This window comes from Nomascus leucogenys, chromosome 11 (assembly GCF_006542625.1).
Source record: "Nomascus leucogenys isolate Asia chromosome 11, Asia_NLE_v1, whole genome shotgun sequence".
Classification (NCBI taxonomy): Eukaryota; Metazoa; Chordata; class Mammalia; order Primates; family Hylobatidae; genus Nomascus; species Nomascus leucogenys.
The window spans coordinates 64,218,951-64,238,110 of record NC_044391.1 but is presented as its reverse complement, the minus strand read 5'-3'; the positions used below and the strand labels follow the sequence as shown (position 1 = coordinate 64,238,110).

Below are 19,160 nucleotides of genomic sequence, written 5' to 3'. Positions count from 1 at the left end.
ATTTTTTTTTGTTTTTTAATTTAGTATAAATTTTGAGACATACTTATGAATGACAGTTATATAATGGCATTTTCACATTTACTGTATGCCTAATGAAACGTCCTGGCTACTTTCACTTATGTTTCGGATCTTCTGGATAACATGTATAGTTTGGTTCCCAACTTTTTACTGTTTTATGCAATGTGACATGTGATATTTTCTTTTCTCTGCTTCTTGTGTTATAGATGCATCATTGTCTTTAGCTGAATAAGTGCTAAAGCATATCTCCCCCTCATCGAACTATTTAAAAGGGCTTAGATATTGCATTAAGATTTTAAATTAATGTTTCTGTTGTATATATGATATATAAATTGGTAAGCAATATGATACTCTTTACTTAAAGTATCATTAATAAGCATTTTTAATGCAGAAATGTGACTTACTCTGAATAAAATCTTGGTTCATTTAAATTTTAGGATAAATTATACTGGAAGTCTTTATATTCCAAAAATTCTGCAAAAAATTTTATTTTCCAACATAAGTCAAAATAGCGTGGATATAGATTGATACCATAAAACTCCCTGAATTCAGTGATAAATAAGATATACATGACAAAGATGTGTATATATTTCCTTTTTATTTAACATGGCATCTGCCTTTGTTATTGTCTGTGGCTCACTATATGTCTTTTCTTCTTTCCAGAAAATGAGCAAACCCCTTTTTGGAAGTTTAAGAACAAAATTCTATTGTTGGTTTCTTGCTAGTTAACCTAGTCAAGAATACGGTATCATTTCTGCCCTCCAGGCTCACTGTCCACGCTAAGGTGGATATTTTTGTGGTTCATTATCCATAGAATTGCTTAAAACTCATGTTACATACTTCTGTTAAAAAGCGTTAGTGGGACTTCACTGGTTTTCTAGTTCCTAGAAAAGAATGGAACTTTTAGAAGTAAGTGGCACAAATAATGTTGTACTGATGTGCTTTAAAATGTAATGAATTTGACCAGGCCAAGAAACGGAGGAAATTACTGTGTGGGCCGCAGGATGAAATTTCGATCATGTAGTACTGATTCATGTCCAAAAGGCACACAAGACTTTCGAGAGAAGCAGTGCTCTGATTTTAATGGTAAACATTTGGACATCAGTGGCATTCCCTCTAATGTGAGGTGGCTTCCAAGATACAGTGGCAGTAAGTAGATTATGCTGTTTCTTTGATGTACATTTTTCTGAGACATAAGAACACATAGCTTTATTATTATACATTAAAAATTTGACCTTTTTCTTTTTTACAGTTGGCACAAAAGATCGTTGTAAACTCTATTGTCAGGCTGCTGGGACCAATGATTTCTACCTATTGAAGGATATGGTTGAAGATGGTACTCCTTGTGGAACTGAAACTTATGACATCTGTGTTCAAGGCCAGTGTATGGTAAGTAAACTATAAGTTTCTATTATATTTAAAGTGACTTTAAGAATAATGTTTTTTTCTATTTATATAACCAAATATTACTTTTACTATTTCAGCATATGTTCTTATGCATTCCAACAAAGCAACGTTTGTTATCATGCTATCTATAGAAGTAAGGTTAGCCTGGTTACTGGGAATTCTCTGTCATCAAGAATGCCTTAACAAAGCATTAAGATAAATTTAATGACTTTCTGTGGTCTATTGTACTCACAATCAAAATAGGAATGAGGTCAGCTTCCTAAAAATATAGAAAATAATAGGATACAAGGATTGTAAAGAGATTTTGCTACTTTAAATGTAAGCTTCTACAGTAACGTTTTCCTTGTCCGTTAAAACCATTGATATTCTCCCTTCCTCTTTCCAGCTCTCTGTCACTTATTTTTTATGTACATTCAACAAACATTGATTGAGTAGCTACCAGATGTCAGATACTGTTCAAGTCACTAGGATAAAAGATTGGAGCAGAGAACCCCACTCGAGATGGTCACAGATTTGTGGGGGAAATAGGCATGTAAACAATTAGAATGTAGTGCTATGGGTCATCTGCAAGGTAGCATGGAGATATTGAAAGGAGTGTCTTATTTTATGGGGAGGTGGGTAAAGGATTCAGAGAACCTTTCATTAGTGCGCATAAGACTTGTGCTAAGTATTGAAATGGGTAGGTTTTAGGAAGATGAGGAAGTATGGGAGCAGAGTTGGAGTTAGGGACTAGCAGATGGTTGTCAAATGCACTTTATTTTTCTTAACTCCTTGGAAACACATAGAAGCATTTGAAGTCAAGGGAGAGATGTGATTCGATTTGCATATTGGAATCTTCAAGATACTGGGTTTAGAAGATTGGAGGCAGGTGGTCCATTTAACAGGGTTGTAGGTCAGAGCAGATGAGATGCTGAGTTAAAGCACAAACATTGCAATGGCAGAATGGATGGCGAGTTTGAGAACTAGGATAGTGAATGTGGTCTAAAGAATATAGTAAGTGTACTTCTATGAGATCAACTTCTTTAGATTCCACATATGAATGAGATCATACAGTATTTGTTTTTTGGTGCCTGGCTGATTTCATTTAACCCAATGTTCTCCAGGTTCATCCATGTTGTCACAAATGGCAAGGTTTCCTCTTCTTTATGGCTGAATAATATACCATTTTGTATATAACCAGATTGTTTAAATCCATGCATCCACTGATGGACACTTAGTTTGATTTCATATTTTGGCGCTGTGAATATATATATTGTGAATAGCGCTATGATAAACATGGGAGTGTAGATATCTCTTTGATGTACTAATTTCATTTCCTTTGGATATATACCCAGTAGTGAGGTTGCTGGATCGTATGGTAGTTCTATTTTTTGTGGATGTTATGTGCTGTCTTCACAAAAATGATAACTATGTGAGGTTATGCATTTGTTAATTAGCTAGATTTAACCATTCCTTAATGTATTAATATTCTTCAAAACATCATGTTGTACATGATAAAAACATGCAATGTTATCTGTCAATTTAAAAATAAAAGATAAAAAATAATTAAAAATATAGGTATAATCTTATGAACTTATTCCTTTTGTTAAAGTGGAGCTCAATAGGGCCGACTTCATCTCCCCATAAACAAATACCTATTACCTTATCTCAGTGATAAATGTTCTTCACCCAAAGAGCTAATGAGATGTTCAAAGAGAATTAAAATAATTTAAGTTGGAAACAGCTTAAATACTGAAAAGTTTATTCAGTGGCCTGAAAAAAATTGTGCTTTAAATTAGCAGCATAAAGTCATATGAAAATGCAAAAGTTATGCTGAAGATTATCTGAACATATAGAGGCATACTACTTTCAGAAAATATATGCTTAAAATTTTGATTTTGAAAATGTCTGCCTTGTATATAAAAAAATTCACTAGGCTTAAGAAATTTTCTTTACTGATCACTAAATTTAGAGGGCCATTCTAAACAATGGAAAGAGTTATTGCAATGTATGCAGAGGACAGCTTCTTCATGGAGAGGAGCTGCATTTGTTTTTTTGAAATTTCTGGAACAAGCCATCTACTTGCATATTCATTCATTTATTCATTCATTTTTAAAAATAAGCACTGTTATGCTGGGTACTAGTTTTAGAGAAAATGTTACTTTTAAATATTTATTTGAAGCTAGGACTATTTGCAGAGTTCTAAGGTCATGAGTTAAAATAATAACCATGGAAGTCATCTTTTTGGAGTATTCTAATGTGTTACTTACATACTCATACTTTAGTCTCTTTGAATTACATTTCTTTTAAGAGTGGTTTTCAAATGACAGTGGGTACTGGAATCAATGCCAGTGTTACAATGCAGATTCCTAGGTTTTATTTCCCAGTATTATAATTCAGAAGATCTGGGATACTGTCTTTTAAAATACCACCCCATGTGATGTTGATGCAGGAGGTCTGTGGATGACCCTTTAATAAACTTGGCTTTTTAGACCATGTAAATGAATATGTGAAAACGTTGACATACAGCAAGATGAGTACATATTTGAAACAATTCTGTTGTACTGAATCTCCTGTTAATTGAAAGGATATTTGTGAAAAAAACTTTGTAAACTTCAAAGCGCCATTCTTATAGTTGGTCATTCTTCTTTTTAACTTTTATTTTAGGTTCAGGGGTATATATGCAAGTTTTTTTATACAGGTAAACTCCTGTAACCGGGTTTTGTTGTACAGATTATTTCATCATCCAGATACTAAGCCTAGTATCCAATAGTTACTTTTTCTGATCCTCTCGCTCCTCCCACCCTCCACCCTCAACAGGCCCCAGTGTGTGTTGTTCCCCTCTTTGTGCCCATGTGTTCTCATCATTTAGCTCACACTTATAAGCAAGAACGTATAATATTTGGCTTTCTGTTCCTGTGTTGGTTTGCTAAGGATGATGACCTCCAGCTCCATCCATGTTCCTGTGAAAGACATCATTTTATTCTTTTCTATGGCTGTATAGTATTCCTTTGTGTATATGTACCACATTTTCTTTATCCAGTCTACCATTAGTGGACACTTAGGTTCATTTCATGTCTTTGCTATTGTAAATAGTGCTGCAGTGAACATACACCTGCATGTGTCTTTAAGGTGAAACAACTTATATTCCTTTGGGTATATATCCAGTAATGGGATTGCTGACTTGAATGGTAGTTCAGTTTTTAGCTCTTTAGGGAATCACCACACTGCTTTCCACAGTGGTTGAACCAATTTAAACTCCCACCAACAGTGTATAACCGTTCTCTTTTCTGCAATCTTTCCAGCATCTTTTATTTTTTGACTTTTTAATAATAGTCATTCTAACTGGTGTGAGATGCTATCTTATTTTGGTTTTGATTTGCATTTCTCTAATGATCAGTGATATTGTGCTTTTTTCATAGGCTTGTTGGCTGCATGTATGTCTTCTCTTAAAAGATGCTTGTTCATGTTCTTTGCTCACTTTTTAATGGGGCTGTTTTTTTTTTGTAAATTTATTTAAGTTCCTTATAGATGCTGGATAATAGACCTTTGTCAGATGTATAGTTTGCAGATATTTTCCCCCATTCTGTAGATTGTCTATTTACTCTGTTGATAATTTCTCTTGCTGTTCAGAAGCTCTTAAATTTAGCTAGATCTCATTTTCCAGTTTTTGCTGTTGCAATTGCTTTTGGTGTCTTCACCATGAAATCTTTGCCAGTTCTTATGTCCAGAATGGTATGGCCTAGGTTGTCTTCCAGGGTTTTTATAGTTTGGGGTTTTACATTGAAGTCTTTAATCCATCATGAGTTGATTTTTTTTATATGATGTAAGGAAGGGTTCCAGTTTCAATCTTCTGCATATGGTTAGCCATTTATCCCAGCACCATTTATTGAATAGGGAGTCCTTTTTCCATTGCTTGTTTTGATCAGCTTTGTTGAAGATCAGATGGTTGTAGCTGTGTGGACTTATTTCTGGTCTCTCTATTCTGTTCCATTGGTCTGTGTGTCTGTTTTTGTACCAGTTCCATGCTGTTTTGGTTACTGTAGCCCTGTAGTATAGTTTGAAGTTGGGTAGCATAACACCTTCAGCTTTGTTCTTTTTGGTTAGGATTGCTTTGGCTATTCAGGCTCTTTTTTGGTTCCGTGTGAATTTTAAAATAGTTTTTTCTAGTTCTATAAAGAACATTAATGGTATTTTTATAGAAATGGCATTGGATGTGTACATTGCTTTGGGCAGTATGGCCATTTTAATGATATTGATTCTTCCTATCCGTAAGCATAGAATATTTTTCATTTGTTTGTGTCATCTCTATTTCTTTGAGCAGTGTTTTATAATTCTCATTGTAGAGATCTTTCACCTCACTGGTTAGCTGTATTCCTAGGTATTTTATTCTTTTTGTGGCCATTGTGAAGGGGATTGTGTTCCTTATTTGGGTCTCAAGTTTGTTAATATTGGTGTGTAGGAATGGTAGTAAGTTTTGTACATTGATTTTGTATCTTGCAAATTTGCTGAAGTTGTCTGTCAGGTTAAGGAGCTTTTGGGCCGAGACTATGGAGTTTTCTAGATATATAATCATGTCATTAGCCAGCAGGGATTGTTTGACTTCCTCTTTTTCTATTTGGATGCCCTTTCTTTTTTTCTTTTTCCTGATTGTTCTGGCCAGGACTTTCAGTAGTATGTTAAATAGGAGTGGTGAGAGAGGGCATCCTTGTCTTCTGCCAGTTTTCAAGGGACATTCTTCCTGCTTTTCCTCATTCAGTATAATAGCTGTTGTGGGTTTGTCATAGATTGCTCTGATTATTTTGAGGTATGTTCCTTCAATGCCTAGTTTATGAAAAGCTCTTAACATGAAAGAGTGTTGAATTTTATTGAAAGCATTTTCTGCATCTATTGAGATAATCGTGATTTTTGTATTTTGTTCTGTTTATGTGATGAATTGCGTTTGTTGATTTGCATATGGTGAACCAACTTTGCACCCTAGGGATGAAGTCTACTTGATTGTGATGGATAAGCTTTTTGATTTGCTGCTGGATTTGGTTTGCAAGTATTTTGTTGAGGATTTTTGTATCAGTATTCATCAAGGATATTGGCCTAAAGTTTTCTTTTTTTGTTGTGTCTCTGCCAGGTTTTGGTATCAGGATGATGCTGACCTCATAGAATGAGTTAGGGAGGAGTCCCTCCTCCTCAATTTTTAAAATAGTTTCACTAGGAATGGTACCAGCTCTTATTTGTACATCTAGTAGAATTCAGCTGGGAATCGTGTGATCCTGGGCTTTTTTTTGGATGGTAGGCTGCTTATTACTGATTCCATTTCAGAGCTCATTATTGGTCTGTCCAGGGATTCTCTTTCTTCCACCTTCAGTCTTGGGAGGGTGTTTGTGTCCAGGAGTTTATCCATTTCTTCTAGGTTTTCTAGTTCATGTGCATAGAGGTGTTCATAGTAGCCTCTGAGAGTTATCTGAATTTCTCTGGGGTCAGTGGTAAATCCCCTCTGTCATTTCTGATTGTATGTATTTGGATCTTCTCTCTTTTCTTCATAATTAGTCATTCTTATAATATTGATTGTAATTGTGTCTTGAAGGCAGCTGGTTGTGATCACGTGTTAAACTCCAGTGCCAAGATAGACAAATGTGGAGTGTGTGGTGGGGACAACTCTTCATGCAAGACAATAATAGGTGTCTTCAACAGTTCTCATTATGGTAAGTTGTGTATTTGTTTCTAGATTTCACTTTTATTTAGTATAATAATGGAGTCTGTGAAGAAGGTGTAACAGTAATTCTTTGTTACTGTTTTGTCTACTCTATACCCTTAGTCCAAAATGATTGTTAAGGAAAAATTTCCTAAATATAAAAAAATTAAATACTGTATTAGACCAGATGTATCCTTGATTAATGAATTCACCTGCCCCAGGCAAATCTGATTCTTAAAAATATATTAGGTGCATTTCTTAGAGTAAATTCAGTGCTATTTGACTGTGATGTGTGATATGTGAATAATCCTCCCATTAATGAAATGTTTTTTTCCCCATAACCTAAAATGTATATATTTGTGATTTTTCCCAGGAAACTTGCTTTCAAATATTTTCATTACCTGAATCACTTTCTTTTTTTGGTATGATTTGGCCTATCTGTTGCATTTCTTATTAATAGTACATAGAAAATTTTGATTGAAGGTGAAGGATGAAACCATTAACTTAAATATTTTCTGAATTAAATGTTTCAGAATTATTGTCACATTTGATTTTCCAGGCAGTATCTGGATCACATATTGGCCATAATTTAATTTTTCTCCAAAATAGCATGACAATATGTAAAGTATTTTCCATTGTAATGTTTTCTGGACAAACGTTTTTTGTTTTTATGATAATAAAAGCAGATCTTTAAAACTTTCTTTGCAAATTAAATTTATTTCTTACAACCTTATTTATTCATTTATTTATTTAGAGACAGGGTGTTACTCTGTTGCCCAGGCTGGAGTACAGTGGCACAATCATAGCTCATTGCAGCTCTGAACTCTTGAGCTCCAGCAATCTTTCCACCTCCTCATCCCCAGTACCTAGAACTACAGGTGCTCACCACCATGCCCATCTAATTTGTGTGTGTGTGTGTGTGTGTGTGTGTGTGTGTGTGTGTAGAGATGGGTCTCAATGTGTTGCTAGGTTGGTCTCAAACTCCTAGCCTCAAGGGATCCTCCCATCTCGGCCTCCCAAAGTCCCAAAATTACAGGCACACCTAGCCTATTTTTTACAGTCTGACTGTTCAGCTTTAAATTGTGTTCATGTGTGTTCAAATTGTTACTTACTTCCATTAAAACAGTATAATTTAAAACTTAATATTTATGTTTTTATGTATGTGAAAAACATAGTACGTTTTATACTCTGATATTTACGAATCTCGGTTACTAGATGATTTGATATATGATTTTTCTAGTTATTTCTTGGGAGCTACACACATTTGATTCCCTTCTATAATGCATGGCACATACTTATTACAGTCTGTATTTACTGAAAAATATTTTTTCCAGGATAAAGCCATATGAACCAAATTAAGATCAAATATGTAATCTTGTGAAAATTGTACTATTAATCAGTTTGCAAATAGAACAATGTGTTAAACTTATTTGCAAGGTCTGATTAGCATTTGTCACATTTCTGCCCCCTGGTGGTAGCCTTCATCTTGTCACCTTTGCAATGCCTTAGTCTTGCTTTCTTGAAAAAAATATAATAAATACTAAAGATATAAATAGTAAAAGTAATGGGTGAGAATATTTTATAGTGAAAAGGAGATTAATTAAAATTATTCTTGTAGGTCAATAACCTACAACCAGTAGGCATATAGTGTATACCGAATCATGAAACTATTTATCATCTTACACTAAAACTGTGATGCCTTAGATATAAATAAGGCTGCTCTAAAACACATGCAAGATAGTCTGACATTAGGGTTGTAAATTTAAGCTCTTTTTAAACTGTCTTCTTAAGTTAATTCCATATTTATCAAAGGTAGTGTATTAGAAAAATTACTTCTTTTACTCATGGTGCAGTAACTAGGGGGAAATCCTAATAAATAAGGAAAAGGAAAAACTTAGAATAATATCCTTAGAGTATAACCAATTATATATTTAAAAACCTGAGTATTTGGATAACTATGTAATGTGAGTGTTTTTAGTTTCATGAAAATGTTTTTTCTTAATATATATTAGGTAAAATGTTTCCTCTTTTGAGCAGTGCCAATGTCGCTGAATTTGGCCTCATAAAATGGAAATATCACATTCATTTCACTTGAGTAAACTTTTTACTTTTCTCATAACAAGTTTATTAGTATTCTTGTAAAAATAATGTAAAATTTGGGGAATAGATGAAGAGATTCCTGCTTATACTACAAACTAAAAGTTGAGCTTTAAACTTTTTCTTTTTTATGATTTTTCAATAATGAAATTGAAAAATTTTATTATTTTGCTGTTTACTGAGTCTGTGCGAATATATCATGGCAATGACCAATTATTTTAATATCTCCTGGACTTGTGAATTGTATTTGAAATCTTCTAGTTTTTTCCCAGTATAAAATATAAAAGCATTAACAAAGCTTAAAAATAAGTATGTGTACTAAATGTCTCAGGAGCTAAAATACTAGCTTCATTCCATTCTACATTAAGGATATTAGAAGTAGGAAAAGATTAGGAAAAGTTAAGAATCTTAAACTCTGTTTCTTGACAACAACCACTTTTTCTCAATCCTCAGTAATTTGTGTAAGGTACTGACTCAAAAGGAATAACCACTGTGTAGTTTTGTATAGACACAACAAAATTAAGTCTGACTATGCTATTCATATTTTTCACTCGTTCAGCAGTAATAATCTCTGGGCCATCTGCTTTTTGTGAAATTTAACATATGTAAAATTATATTGCAGGTTATAATGTTGTTGTAAAGATTCCCGCAGGAGCAACAAACGTTGACATTCGTCAGTACAGCTATTCTGGACAACCAGATGACAGTTACCTTGGTAAACACTTCTTGTAAACAGTAGCCAGTATGTGGCTCATGTGCAATTTCATGGAAGTCTGTAGTTGATGTAAATTCTTGCAAGACAACAAGAGTCCCTTTAGCAAACATGCAATTTCATTTCATACTGAGCTTAGGGCTCCCTATACATACGTTCTTAAGCAGTCCAAAATGTATTACTTTAAAAAAAAAACTTGATGAAATTCTGAACAATAATTTGTTTTCAGTTTTTTTCTCATGTGAGTATTTTAGATAACCAGAAGTTATATTCAATTAGTTTCATGTGTATTTAGAGTAAAATTCTCTTCTATCATTTTATCTAATATTAATTATAGAATTCTTTGGGGTTAAATGTTTTAAATAATTTTCTTAATTTTTTTTACTATGTAGCTAAAGTATTTAAATACAGTTTTTTAAAAGCTCTTGTATTTAAAAAAGTCAGAAAAAGAGCTGTAGTTTCACATTTTTATATGTTAATGAATGTAGTCACAGTATATTGTCTGTTAGCTATTTCTAAAGTATAAACTTAATTTATGTTATTTATTTTTAGAAATTAGCTTTCAGGCTTAAAGAATTTCACTTTAGACACAAACATGAAAAGGATGCTTTAAAAACCTTTTCCTTCTGCCTGTGAAATATCTTAATAGTGAGTTATCTATAATTCATCAAGCTGGAGTAGGTAGGTAATGGTGCAGAGCTGATATTGAGAAAGCATCTGCTGTACATTAATAAGATGTGAAATATTGACTCAAATAATTAACCTATATGTAACTGGCAGTCTGAATCTATAATGAACAGCCTATCTCATGAATTGCATTTGGAACTATAAAGCCAAATGTAAAGGGAACAACTGCTTAATGGGTGCAAGGTTTCCTTTTGGGGTGAACAGGTTTTGGAACTAGATAGAGGTGATGGTTGTACGTCATTGTGAATATACTAAATGTCATTGAACTGTTCGTTTAATGATGGTTAATTTTATGTTATATCAGTTTCACCTCAATAAAAAATGCAAAATATTTATTAAAATCAAACAGAAATAGTTTGATTTATTAGCCTTTTACATTTAGTTGAAATTCTTTTCCTTGTGCTAAAAATATTGCTTCAGTACATTTACATAGATATATGCTACCGTATTGGAGATAAATAATTTAATAGGTATCTCTTAGATTCCAAATGTAGACAAATATATCTTTCTGGGACTAGATCACAGGTTATTCTCAACTTTAAAAATTAGAAATGTTGGCCGTGCGTGGTGGCTCATGCCTGCAATCCCAGCACTTTGGGAGGCCGAGGCAGGTGGATCACCTGAGGTGAGGAGTTTGAGACCAGCCTGACCAACATGGCAAAACCCCGTCTCTACCAAAAATACAAAAATTAGCCAGGCGTGGTGGCGCATGCCTGTAATCCCAGCTACTTGGGAGGCTGAGGCAGGAGAATCGCTTGAATCCGGGGGGCAGAGGTTGCAGTGAGCTGAAATTGTGTCTCTGCACTCCAGCCTGGGCAACAAGAGCAAAACTCTGTCTCAAAAAAATAAAAAATGTTCACCAATAAAGTATCAATATACTTTGTGAGAAAATTACAAACGGAAATATCAAAGTCTAAATTGAAGTGAGTAAAATAGACATGTGATGTCAATAGAAGGAATTTTTAAAACATTTATATTTATGAAATTTGGCAACTAAAAGTAGTGAAATGTGTAGACTTTTTTTCTTTTTTTTCTTTTTTTTTTTTTTTTTTTTTTTTTGAGACAGAGTCTCGCTCTGTCACCCAGGCTGGAGTGCAGTGGCGCAATCTCGGCTCACTGCAAGCTCCGCCTCCCGGTTCATGCCATTCTCCTGCCTCAGCCTCTCGAGTAGCTGGGACTACAGGCGCCCGCCACCACGCCCGGCTAATTTTTTTGTATTTTTAGTACTGACGGGGTTTCATCGTGGTCTCGATCTCCTGACCTCGTGATCCGCCCGCCTTGGCCTCCCAAAGTGCTGGGATTACAAGCGTGAGCCACCGCGCCCGCCCGGGGTGTGGACTTTTTTTCTAAGCCAGTAAGGTTTTGTTTATTTCCCTTAAATTTAACGTAACCAATAATCCCTTAAATAGACCTAGCAACAGTTGATAAAGTGCAGATTCTTAAATAGAGGAATGTCTATGTCATAGACTAAATATAGAACTTTATTTGTTCCTCACTGAATTCAGTGTAATACATAATGACAGTTACACTAGTCCACATATACACAGAAACACCAAATTTATTTTACAATAATCCCTTCAGTATTGCTTTTTCAGAGGGGTATTGTATTTATATTAGGAAGTTTAGCCATAGATAATTGTGTGCTTCGGTGAGGTTTCCTGGAATGCCAAACAAATGTTTGCTGAAAAGGTTATTCTTCCATTGAAAAGTATAACTTAAGCAAGCAAAAAAGTATTTGATTAATATGGGGGTTTTCTTAGTGTAAAATTTTAGGTATTACACACCCTCTTGAAAATTAAAAATAAATAGCACATTGGGAGGCCGAGGCGGGCAGATCACGAGGTCAAGAGATCGAGACCACAGTGAAACCCCGTCTCTACTAAAAATACAAAAAATTAGCCGGGCGTGGTGGTGGGCGCCTGTAGTCCCAGCTACTCGGAGAGGCTGAGGCAGGAGAATGGTGTGAACCCGGGAGGCGGAGCTTGCAGTGGGCCGAGATTGCACCACTGCACTCCAGCCTGGGCGATAGAGCGAGACTCCGTCTCAAAAAAAATAAAATAAAATAAAAATAAAAACATAAATAGCACAGTACTTTACAATTCACACACTTACATTTTTCAAACTTGATCCTGATTAAAAGACTGAAATAGAAATTTTTATTATTTCTGTTATGCAGTTTAGGAAACTGAGCATGAGGTTTGTCCAAGATTACATAGACATTAATCGCAACAACTTGAACTTAAATCCATTGTTTTAATCCCACATTGATTTCTTTTTACTACGCATGATTTTGGGTGACATGTAATTTTATATTTAAAAAGTAACGTTACTAATACATACTATATAATTGTCTTATCTATTTGTATATATAGTATATAAATACATATACTCACATACACATATTCTATAGGTATATATTAATGGCTGTCCCTGGGAAAAAGAGAGAACAAGAAGGGGACGTGAACAGAGAAGGAAATAGGAGTATTATTCTGAAAAGCAGATATCCATGTATGTGTTAACAGGGATAGAGGGCTTTTCTATAGACGATCTAGACGTTTGTATAGAGAATGGCATAGTCATTGCATGGCCTTCTAGAATGTTGATCCTAGAGGTTTTTTTTTTTTTTTTTTTTTTTTTTGGAGACGGAGTCTCCCTCAGTTTCCCAGGCTGGATGCAGTGGTGCAATCTCAGCTCACTGCAAGCCCCGCCTCCTGGGTTCATGCCATTCTCCTGCCTCAGCCTCTGGAGTAGCTGGGACTACAGGCGCCCGCCACTACGCCTGGCTAATTTTTTTGTATTTTTAGTAGGGACGGGGTTTCACTGTGTTAGCCAGGATGATCTCTATCTGCTGACCTCGTGATCCGCCCATCTCGGCCTCCCGATCCTAGAGTTTTAAAGCTTTGTACCTTTTTTCTAAGATAAGCATAAATGGAATGATGCAGCAGTCTGGCTGCTCCTTCTTTCCCTACCATTGATGACTAGGATGATTGAACTTATCTGTCTGCGGGGGTCATGCCTTCTTTCTGCTTTCCCACTGCTTGTCCTGACGCTACATACCTCATGAAAGAAGATGACCATCTGAGATAGAAAAGTATAGAGTGAATTTATTTTAATATCTTTGGCTGATGTGCTGAAGTTACCCAACTTACTGATAAAATCCCACATTACAGTAAAATAAAGTTTATTTCCTCAACATTAATTTACATTTGCATTCTTTAATTTCAAAAAAGGATTTGAACTTTAAAAGTTAAGGCCAGGTGCGGTTGCTCACTCCTGTAATCCTAGCACTTGAGAGGCCGAAGCAGGCAGATTACCTGAGGTCAGGAGTTTGAAACCAGCCTGGCCAACATGGCAAAACCCCGTCTCTACTAAAAATACAAAAATTAGCCGGGTGTGGTGGCGCATGCCTGTAATCCCAGCTACTCGGGAGGCTGAGACAGGAGAATTGCTTGAACCCAAGAGGCGAGGCGGAGGTTGCAGTGAGCCAATATCATGCCACTGTACTCCAGCCTGGGAGATAGAGCAAGACTCCGTCTCAGAAAAAAAAAAAAAAGAAAAAGTTAAACAAGTATTTTCTGTATTGTTGATTGGTGTTACTATTTCATGGGTTATGCTTTATTCTTTTACAGCATTATCTGATGCTGAAGGGAATTTTCTTTTCAATGGAAATTTTCTTCTAAGTACATCAAAAAAAGAAATCAATGTGCAAGGAACAAGAACTGTTATTGAATACAGTGGATCAAATAACACAGTTGAAAGAATTAATAGTACTAATCGACAAGAGAAAGAACTTATTTTGCAGGTAAATTCTCAGTCATCAGTAAAAACACTTAGATTTAATTATATTAGTAAACTACTGGTTAAGTGCTTAACATTATCAAATATAAAATGATGTCTTAAGAATATATTTTTATGAATTAATTGTATGTTCTGTTATATTCTTATTGAGGTGTTGTGTGTGGGTAATTTATACAACCCTGATGTACATTATTCCTTCAATATCCCTTTGGAAGAGAGGAGTGACGTGTTCACATGGGACCCCTATGGACCATGGGAAGGCTGTACCAAAATGTGTCAAGGTACGCTGGCATTCAATAAGGGACAAAAGATTGACTGTGCATTCTGGCATCATTTTGGGTACTTTTGAGTCTTGGCTGCCTATGGAATCCTCCCCACTGTCCATACACATATCCCACACAGACATACAAAGGTTTTCAATCTTTTTTTCCTTTCTACTTTTTTCACTAATTCTTTCTGTTTCTTATACTTAACAGCACTATTTAATGCTACTCTTTTCACCCTTCTCTATCTATTACTGTTCTTTTACTTTCCCATTCTCATTCTCTTTTTCACAGCCACAGAAAGTTTCTCTAACTTATATATATCCTGCTTCCTGGTGAAATATCTGCCTTTTCTTCGACTCATCTCCACACAGTCTTTCTCAACAACCTGGCTTCCTCTTTTATTGTTGAGATATCAAACGTTCTTTCATCTTTTATTTTCCTTCCCTGACCACGAGAAAGTATAATTGTATAGATGGCATGAAAAACAGAAAGAAATAGAGTGGGTAAAGGAGCAGAGTGGGAACAGCAGGGCAATTTATAGTCGGGAAAAAAGTGGAAAGACTAGAGTCTGAAGTCTGTAATTATGAATATTTAATTGTGTAACATTATGTTCAATGCAGTAAATATTTATTGAGGGAATATGTTCAGATTATTAATAAGATCCCAATTCTGAATTCATGTTTTATTCTAGTGCTTGAAACAGATGCATGAATATATGTGTTAATTTATTAATAAAATGGTAAATACAGTACTATAGATACGCACAGTGTGGACCTCAGAAAAGGTGGAGGGAGCAGTTTTTGAGGATACTGAAGCTGAAGATAGAGAATGTTGTATAGAATGGAAGAAAAGTTTTCATGAAGAATAGAGAAACAGCTTGGGAATTAGGGCAGGAGTGGGTCAGGGCAAAGGAAGCTCAGAACCATGTGGAGATGAGCTTATCATAGAAAGTGGGCAGCCAGAGGCGGTGACCAAAGATGGTGAGAATGTGAAGAACAGTCTACCATCTGACCTGACGAGGTGCCAAAGGAACTGTGGTGCCCTATTCAGGAAGAGGCACAGTCTTGGTCCTGTGGCTTCTAGACAGTGCTTCTCAGAATGATTTCATGGGAACAAATGTTCCTGTTTTAACAGTGTCTCAGTGGAGGGATACAAGGAAATGATGCAAGATAGATGGGGATAAATGCTAGAGGTAGAAAACACAGAGCTTTGGTTAACGTAGAAGAAGGAAAAATTTATTTTGACAGAAAGGTCCTGAATATCCTTTTAGAAGATAATTGGAATTTGGGGAGGTGGGATCAGCATTCCAACATGAGTGGGTAAGCTCATCTGTGACCATGGATATAAGGAGCTAGAAGGAGAAATTTCAGCAACAAGAGAATGAAGGAACATTTTAAAATGCAGTGAACACACCGAGAATAACAAGATTTAAAATGCAGTGAACACACCGAGAATAACAAGATTTAAAATGCAGTGAACACACCGAGAATAACAAGATTCAAAATGGAAGTTTGGACAAATACGGTGAGAGACGATTTGGGAGTCCAAAGCAGGAGAGTTCTCTTAAACAGTCACGTGCAGGGGAAAAGCAACTATCATTTCTTTTACCATGTAGTGAACTATGATTATATTCCCTTTTTTGTGTGTAATTTTTTTTAGTTTCTCTAAAGTTAAAGTTAAATTCCCTCTGTTTTGTTTGTTTCTGTGTACTGAAAGTTATCAGTCCTCAAACTTTTTGTCAGAACTCTACATTTTGTCTTAATATTTTCAAGCATATTATAGAATTTATCAATTTGATTTTTCCTTCACTTTTTCTTGACCTTTGGCTACTGTGGCCCTCTTTTCTCTAATTTGTTCATGTTGCTTTTTAGGCTTGTTTAATGACTGTCATCTTGAGATTTCCCTTCATTATTGTCCGGGGAATTCTCTTCAGTATTCTCTGTTATATTCCCTCTTTTCTAAACCCTATCAGTCCCTCTTTTGGATTTACTTCTTTCATTGGGTGGAACATATCCTTCAGTGTTTTCTTGAGAAGAAAAGTATATTTTTGAGACCTTTCATATCTGAAAATGACATAACTATATTCTCATGCTCGATCAGCAGTTTATCTGGTATAAATAGAGATTGTTTTTCTTTAGAATTTTGAAGGTCTTGTTTTCTAGCTTATTTTCCAATTTACTGTGCTTGTACATGGCATGTTGTATTCTGGAAGTTTTGTGGCTCCTCTCTTTAATTCTAGTGGTATGAAATTTCAGGACAATATGCCTTGATTTATTGTTTTTTTCATCTATTTTTCTAGGTAATTAAGATGCCACTCCAATTTGGAAACATAAATCTTTGTCTTGAGAAATTTTATCATGTTCTTAGATGACTTCCTCACATTAACTTTTCTCGTTTATCTTTGGGAAACTAGTATTATTTGGATGTTCACATTCCTAAACTGATATTTATTTTCTAATTTATTCTCTCAATTTCATTGTTTTCTTAATGTTTCTTCTCATAACATCTTGCTTTTGTTTTATGAATGTGATACCTTCTATCGTATCTCTGAGTGTATTAATCGTAGTCTTTAAGTTTTCTTCTGCTCCCTCACTTATATGTGTTTCATCCTAGTTCTATCTTGTTTTTATTTATTTTACCTTTTTTGTGTGTGTTAGAGGCTTTCCTAAAATGTCTGCTGATCTTGTGCTGTTTGTTCATATTTTAAAACTACTAAAAGTCTGACTGAAAGTCCTCTGTGGGTCAGACAAGTTAACTAGAAGTTTCATTATACAGTAATTTGGTCATTAAGTAGCCCTCTCATATGTCATTGGAGAGAAGTCTCAAATGTTGTTGTCAGTTGATCTTTTTTCTTGAGTTAAACAGTCCTTCAAGAGAGGAATTCTCTTTTCTTCTGATTATCATGAGGGTGCTGTGGGATAACAGAAGTTGGCATGGTGCCAGCAGGAGATTGAGCACTGAATGGGCTGGGATCACATCATTCAGTGTGGGGAACTTTACTTAGCCACCTTGTTTCAGTAGAGTGTGTTTCCAGCTTTTCTCAGCTGTGTCTTACGCCCTCAAATTCACTTTTTCTAGAGCTATGCTGTGCAATATGGTAGCTGCTAGCCACATGTGGCTAATCTATTGAAATGTGCTGTAAGTGTTAAATACATACTAAATTGGAAGACTTAGAATGAAAAAAGAACATAAAATATATTATTAATAATTTTATATTGATATGTTCAGATGATCATATTTTAAATATATGGCGCTAAACATAAAGGTTATTAAAATTAATTTAACTTTTTTTTTAACGTGACTACTAGAAAATACAAAGTTCCAGATGTGGTTCACATTCTGTTTTCATTGGATAGTGCTGTTCTCAACTAGGAAGCTAGTGGTCTAACCATTCCTTTTAAATACTTTTCAATTAATTCTTTATTATTTCAGGCCTACCCCTCACACATTCACCCCATCAGAGGAACCTGGTGTTTTCCATTCCTGGGCCTTTCTTGGGTTCTATGTCATGAATGATTTGTTGCTTATTTACTTTCCCACTTTGCAGGCTTAGATTCCATCTTCCTTGGCTCTGTTAAATAGTTATTTCCATCTACTTTTCATATTCAAAATTTCCTTTTCTTGCTGTTTTTTTCTTTTTCTTTTTTTTTTCTTTTAGGTTTATGCCTTTTCAGAATTTCTCATAGTTATTTCAAAAGATATTTAGGAAGGAGCAGAGATAACTATATATGATCATGTTTAGTTTACTGGAAGCACAAAGTTGAACTTTGATAAAACAGAAATTTGTTCATGTCACTGACTGCTTAAACTCTTTACTGTTTCCTCATTGCAGAAAGCATAAAGTTCAAATGACTCTGGTCAGTTATGACCACTTCTCTTAGTTTGCTTTTGCTGTAGTTATCTTGCATGCAAACCACCAAATCTTATTGGCTTGGAACAATAAAGGTTTATTTATTGCTCATGTCATGTTTTGGCTGCTAATTGGCTATGGGTCTACTCCAACTTGGTATCTGTATCCATGTTTGTTTGTTTTTTTTTAATAGACTTTATTATTTTATTTTATTTTTGTATTTATTTATTTATTTATTTATTTATAGAAATGGAGTCCCACTCTGTCACCCAGGCTGGAGTGCAGTGGTGCGATCTCGGCTCACTGCAAGCTCTGCCTCCTGGGTTCAGCCACCATTCTCCTGTCTCAGCCTCCCAAGTTGCTGGGACTACAGGCGCCCGCCACCACGCCTGGCTAATTTCTGTATTTTTAATAGAGATGGGGTTTCACCTTGTTATACAGCATGGTCTCGATCTCCTGACCTCGTGATCCACCTGCCTCAGCCTCCCAAAGTGCTGGGATTACAGGTGTGAGCCACCATGCCCGGCCTAGACTTTATTTTTTTAGAGAAGTTTTAGGTTTACTGAAAAATTGAGTAGAAAGTACAGAAAGTTTGCATATTCATCTTTCTTCCCTCTGCCATTCTCCTCCACACTCCTCTATTATTAACCTCTTGCA

The 19,160-nt window shown here is 35.2% G+C and overlaps 1 protein-coding gene across 1 annotated transcript in view; it reads left to right on the top strand.

The window, feature by feature from the left end:
* Positions 1-19,160, top strand: part of ADAMTS20 (ADAM metallopeptidase with thrombospondin type 1 motif 20) — a 198,429-nt gene that overhangs the window by 94,616 nt on the left and 84,653 nt on the right. Inside the window, exons 13-18 of the mRNA XM_003252282.2 lie at positions 986-1,167; positions 1,271-1,407; positions 6,986-7,103; positions 9,813-9,905; positions 14,219-14,391; positions 14,539-14,668. Coding sequence (XP_003252330.2) covers positions 986-1,167; positions 1,271-1,407; positions 6,986-7,103; positions 9,813-9,905; positions 14,219-14,391; positions 14,539-14,668 — 833 coding nt within the window. The remainder of the gene's footprint in view (positions 1-985; positions 1,168-1,270; positions 1,408-6,985; positions 7,104-9,812; positions 9,906-14,218; positions 14,392-14,538; positions 14,669-19,160) is intronic.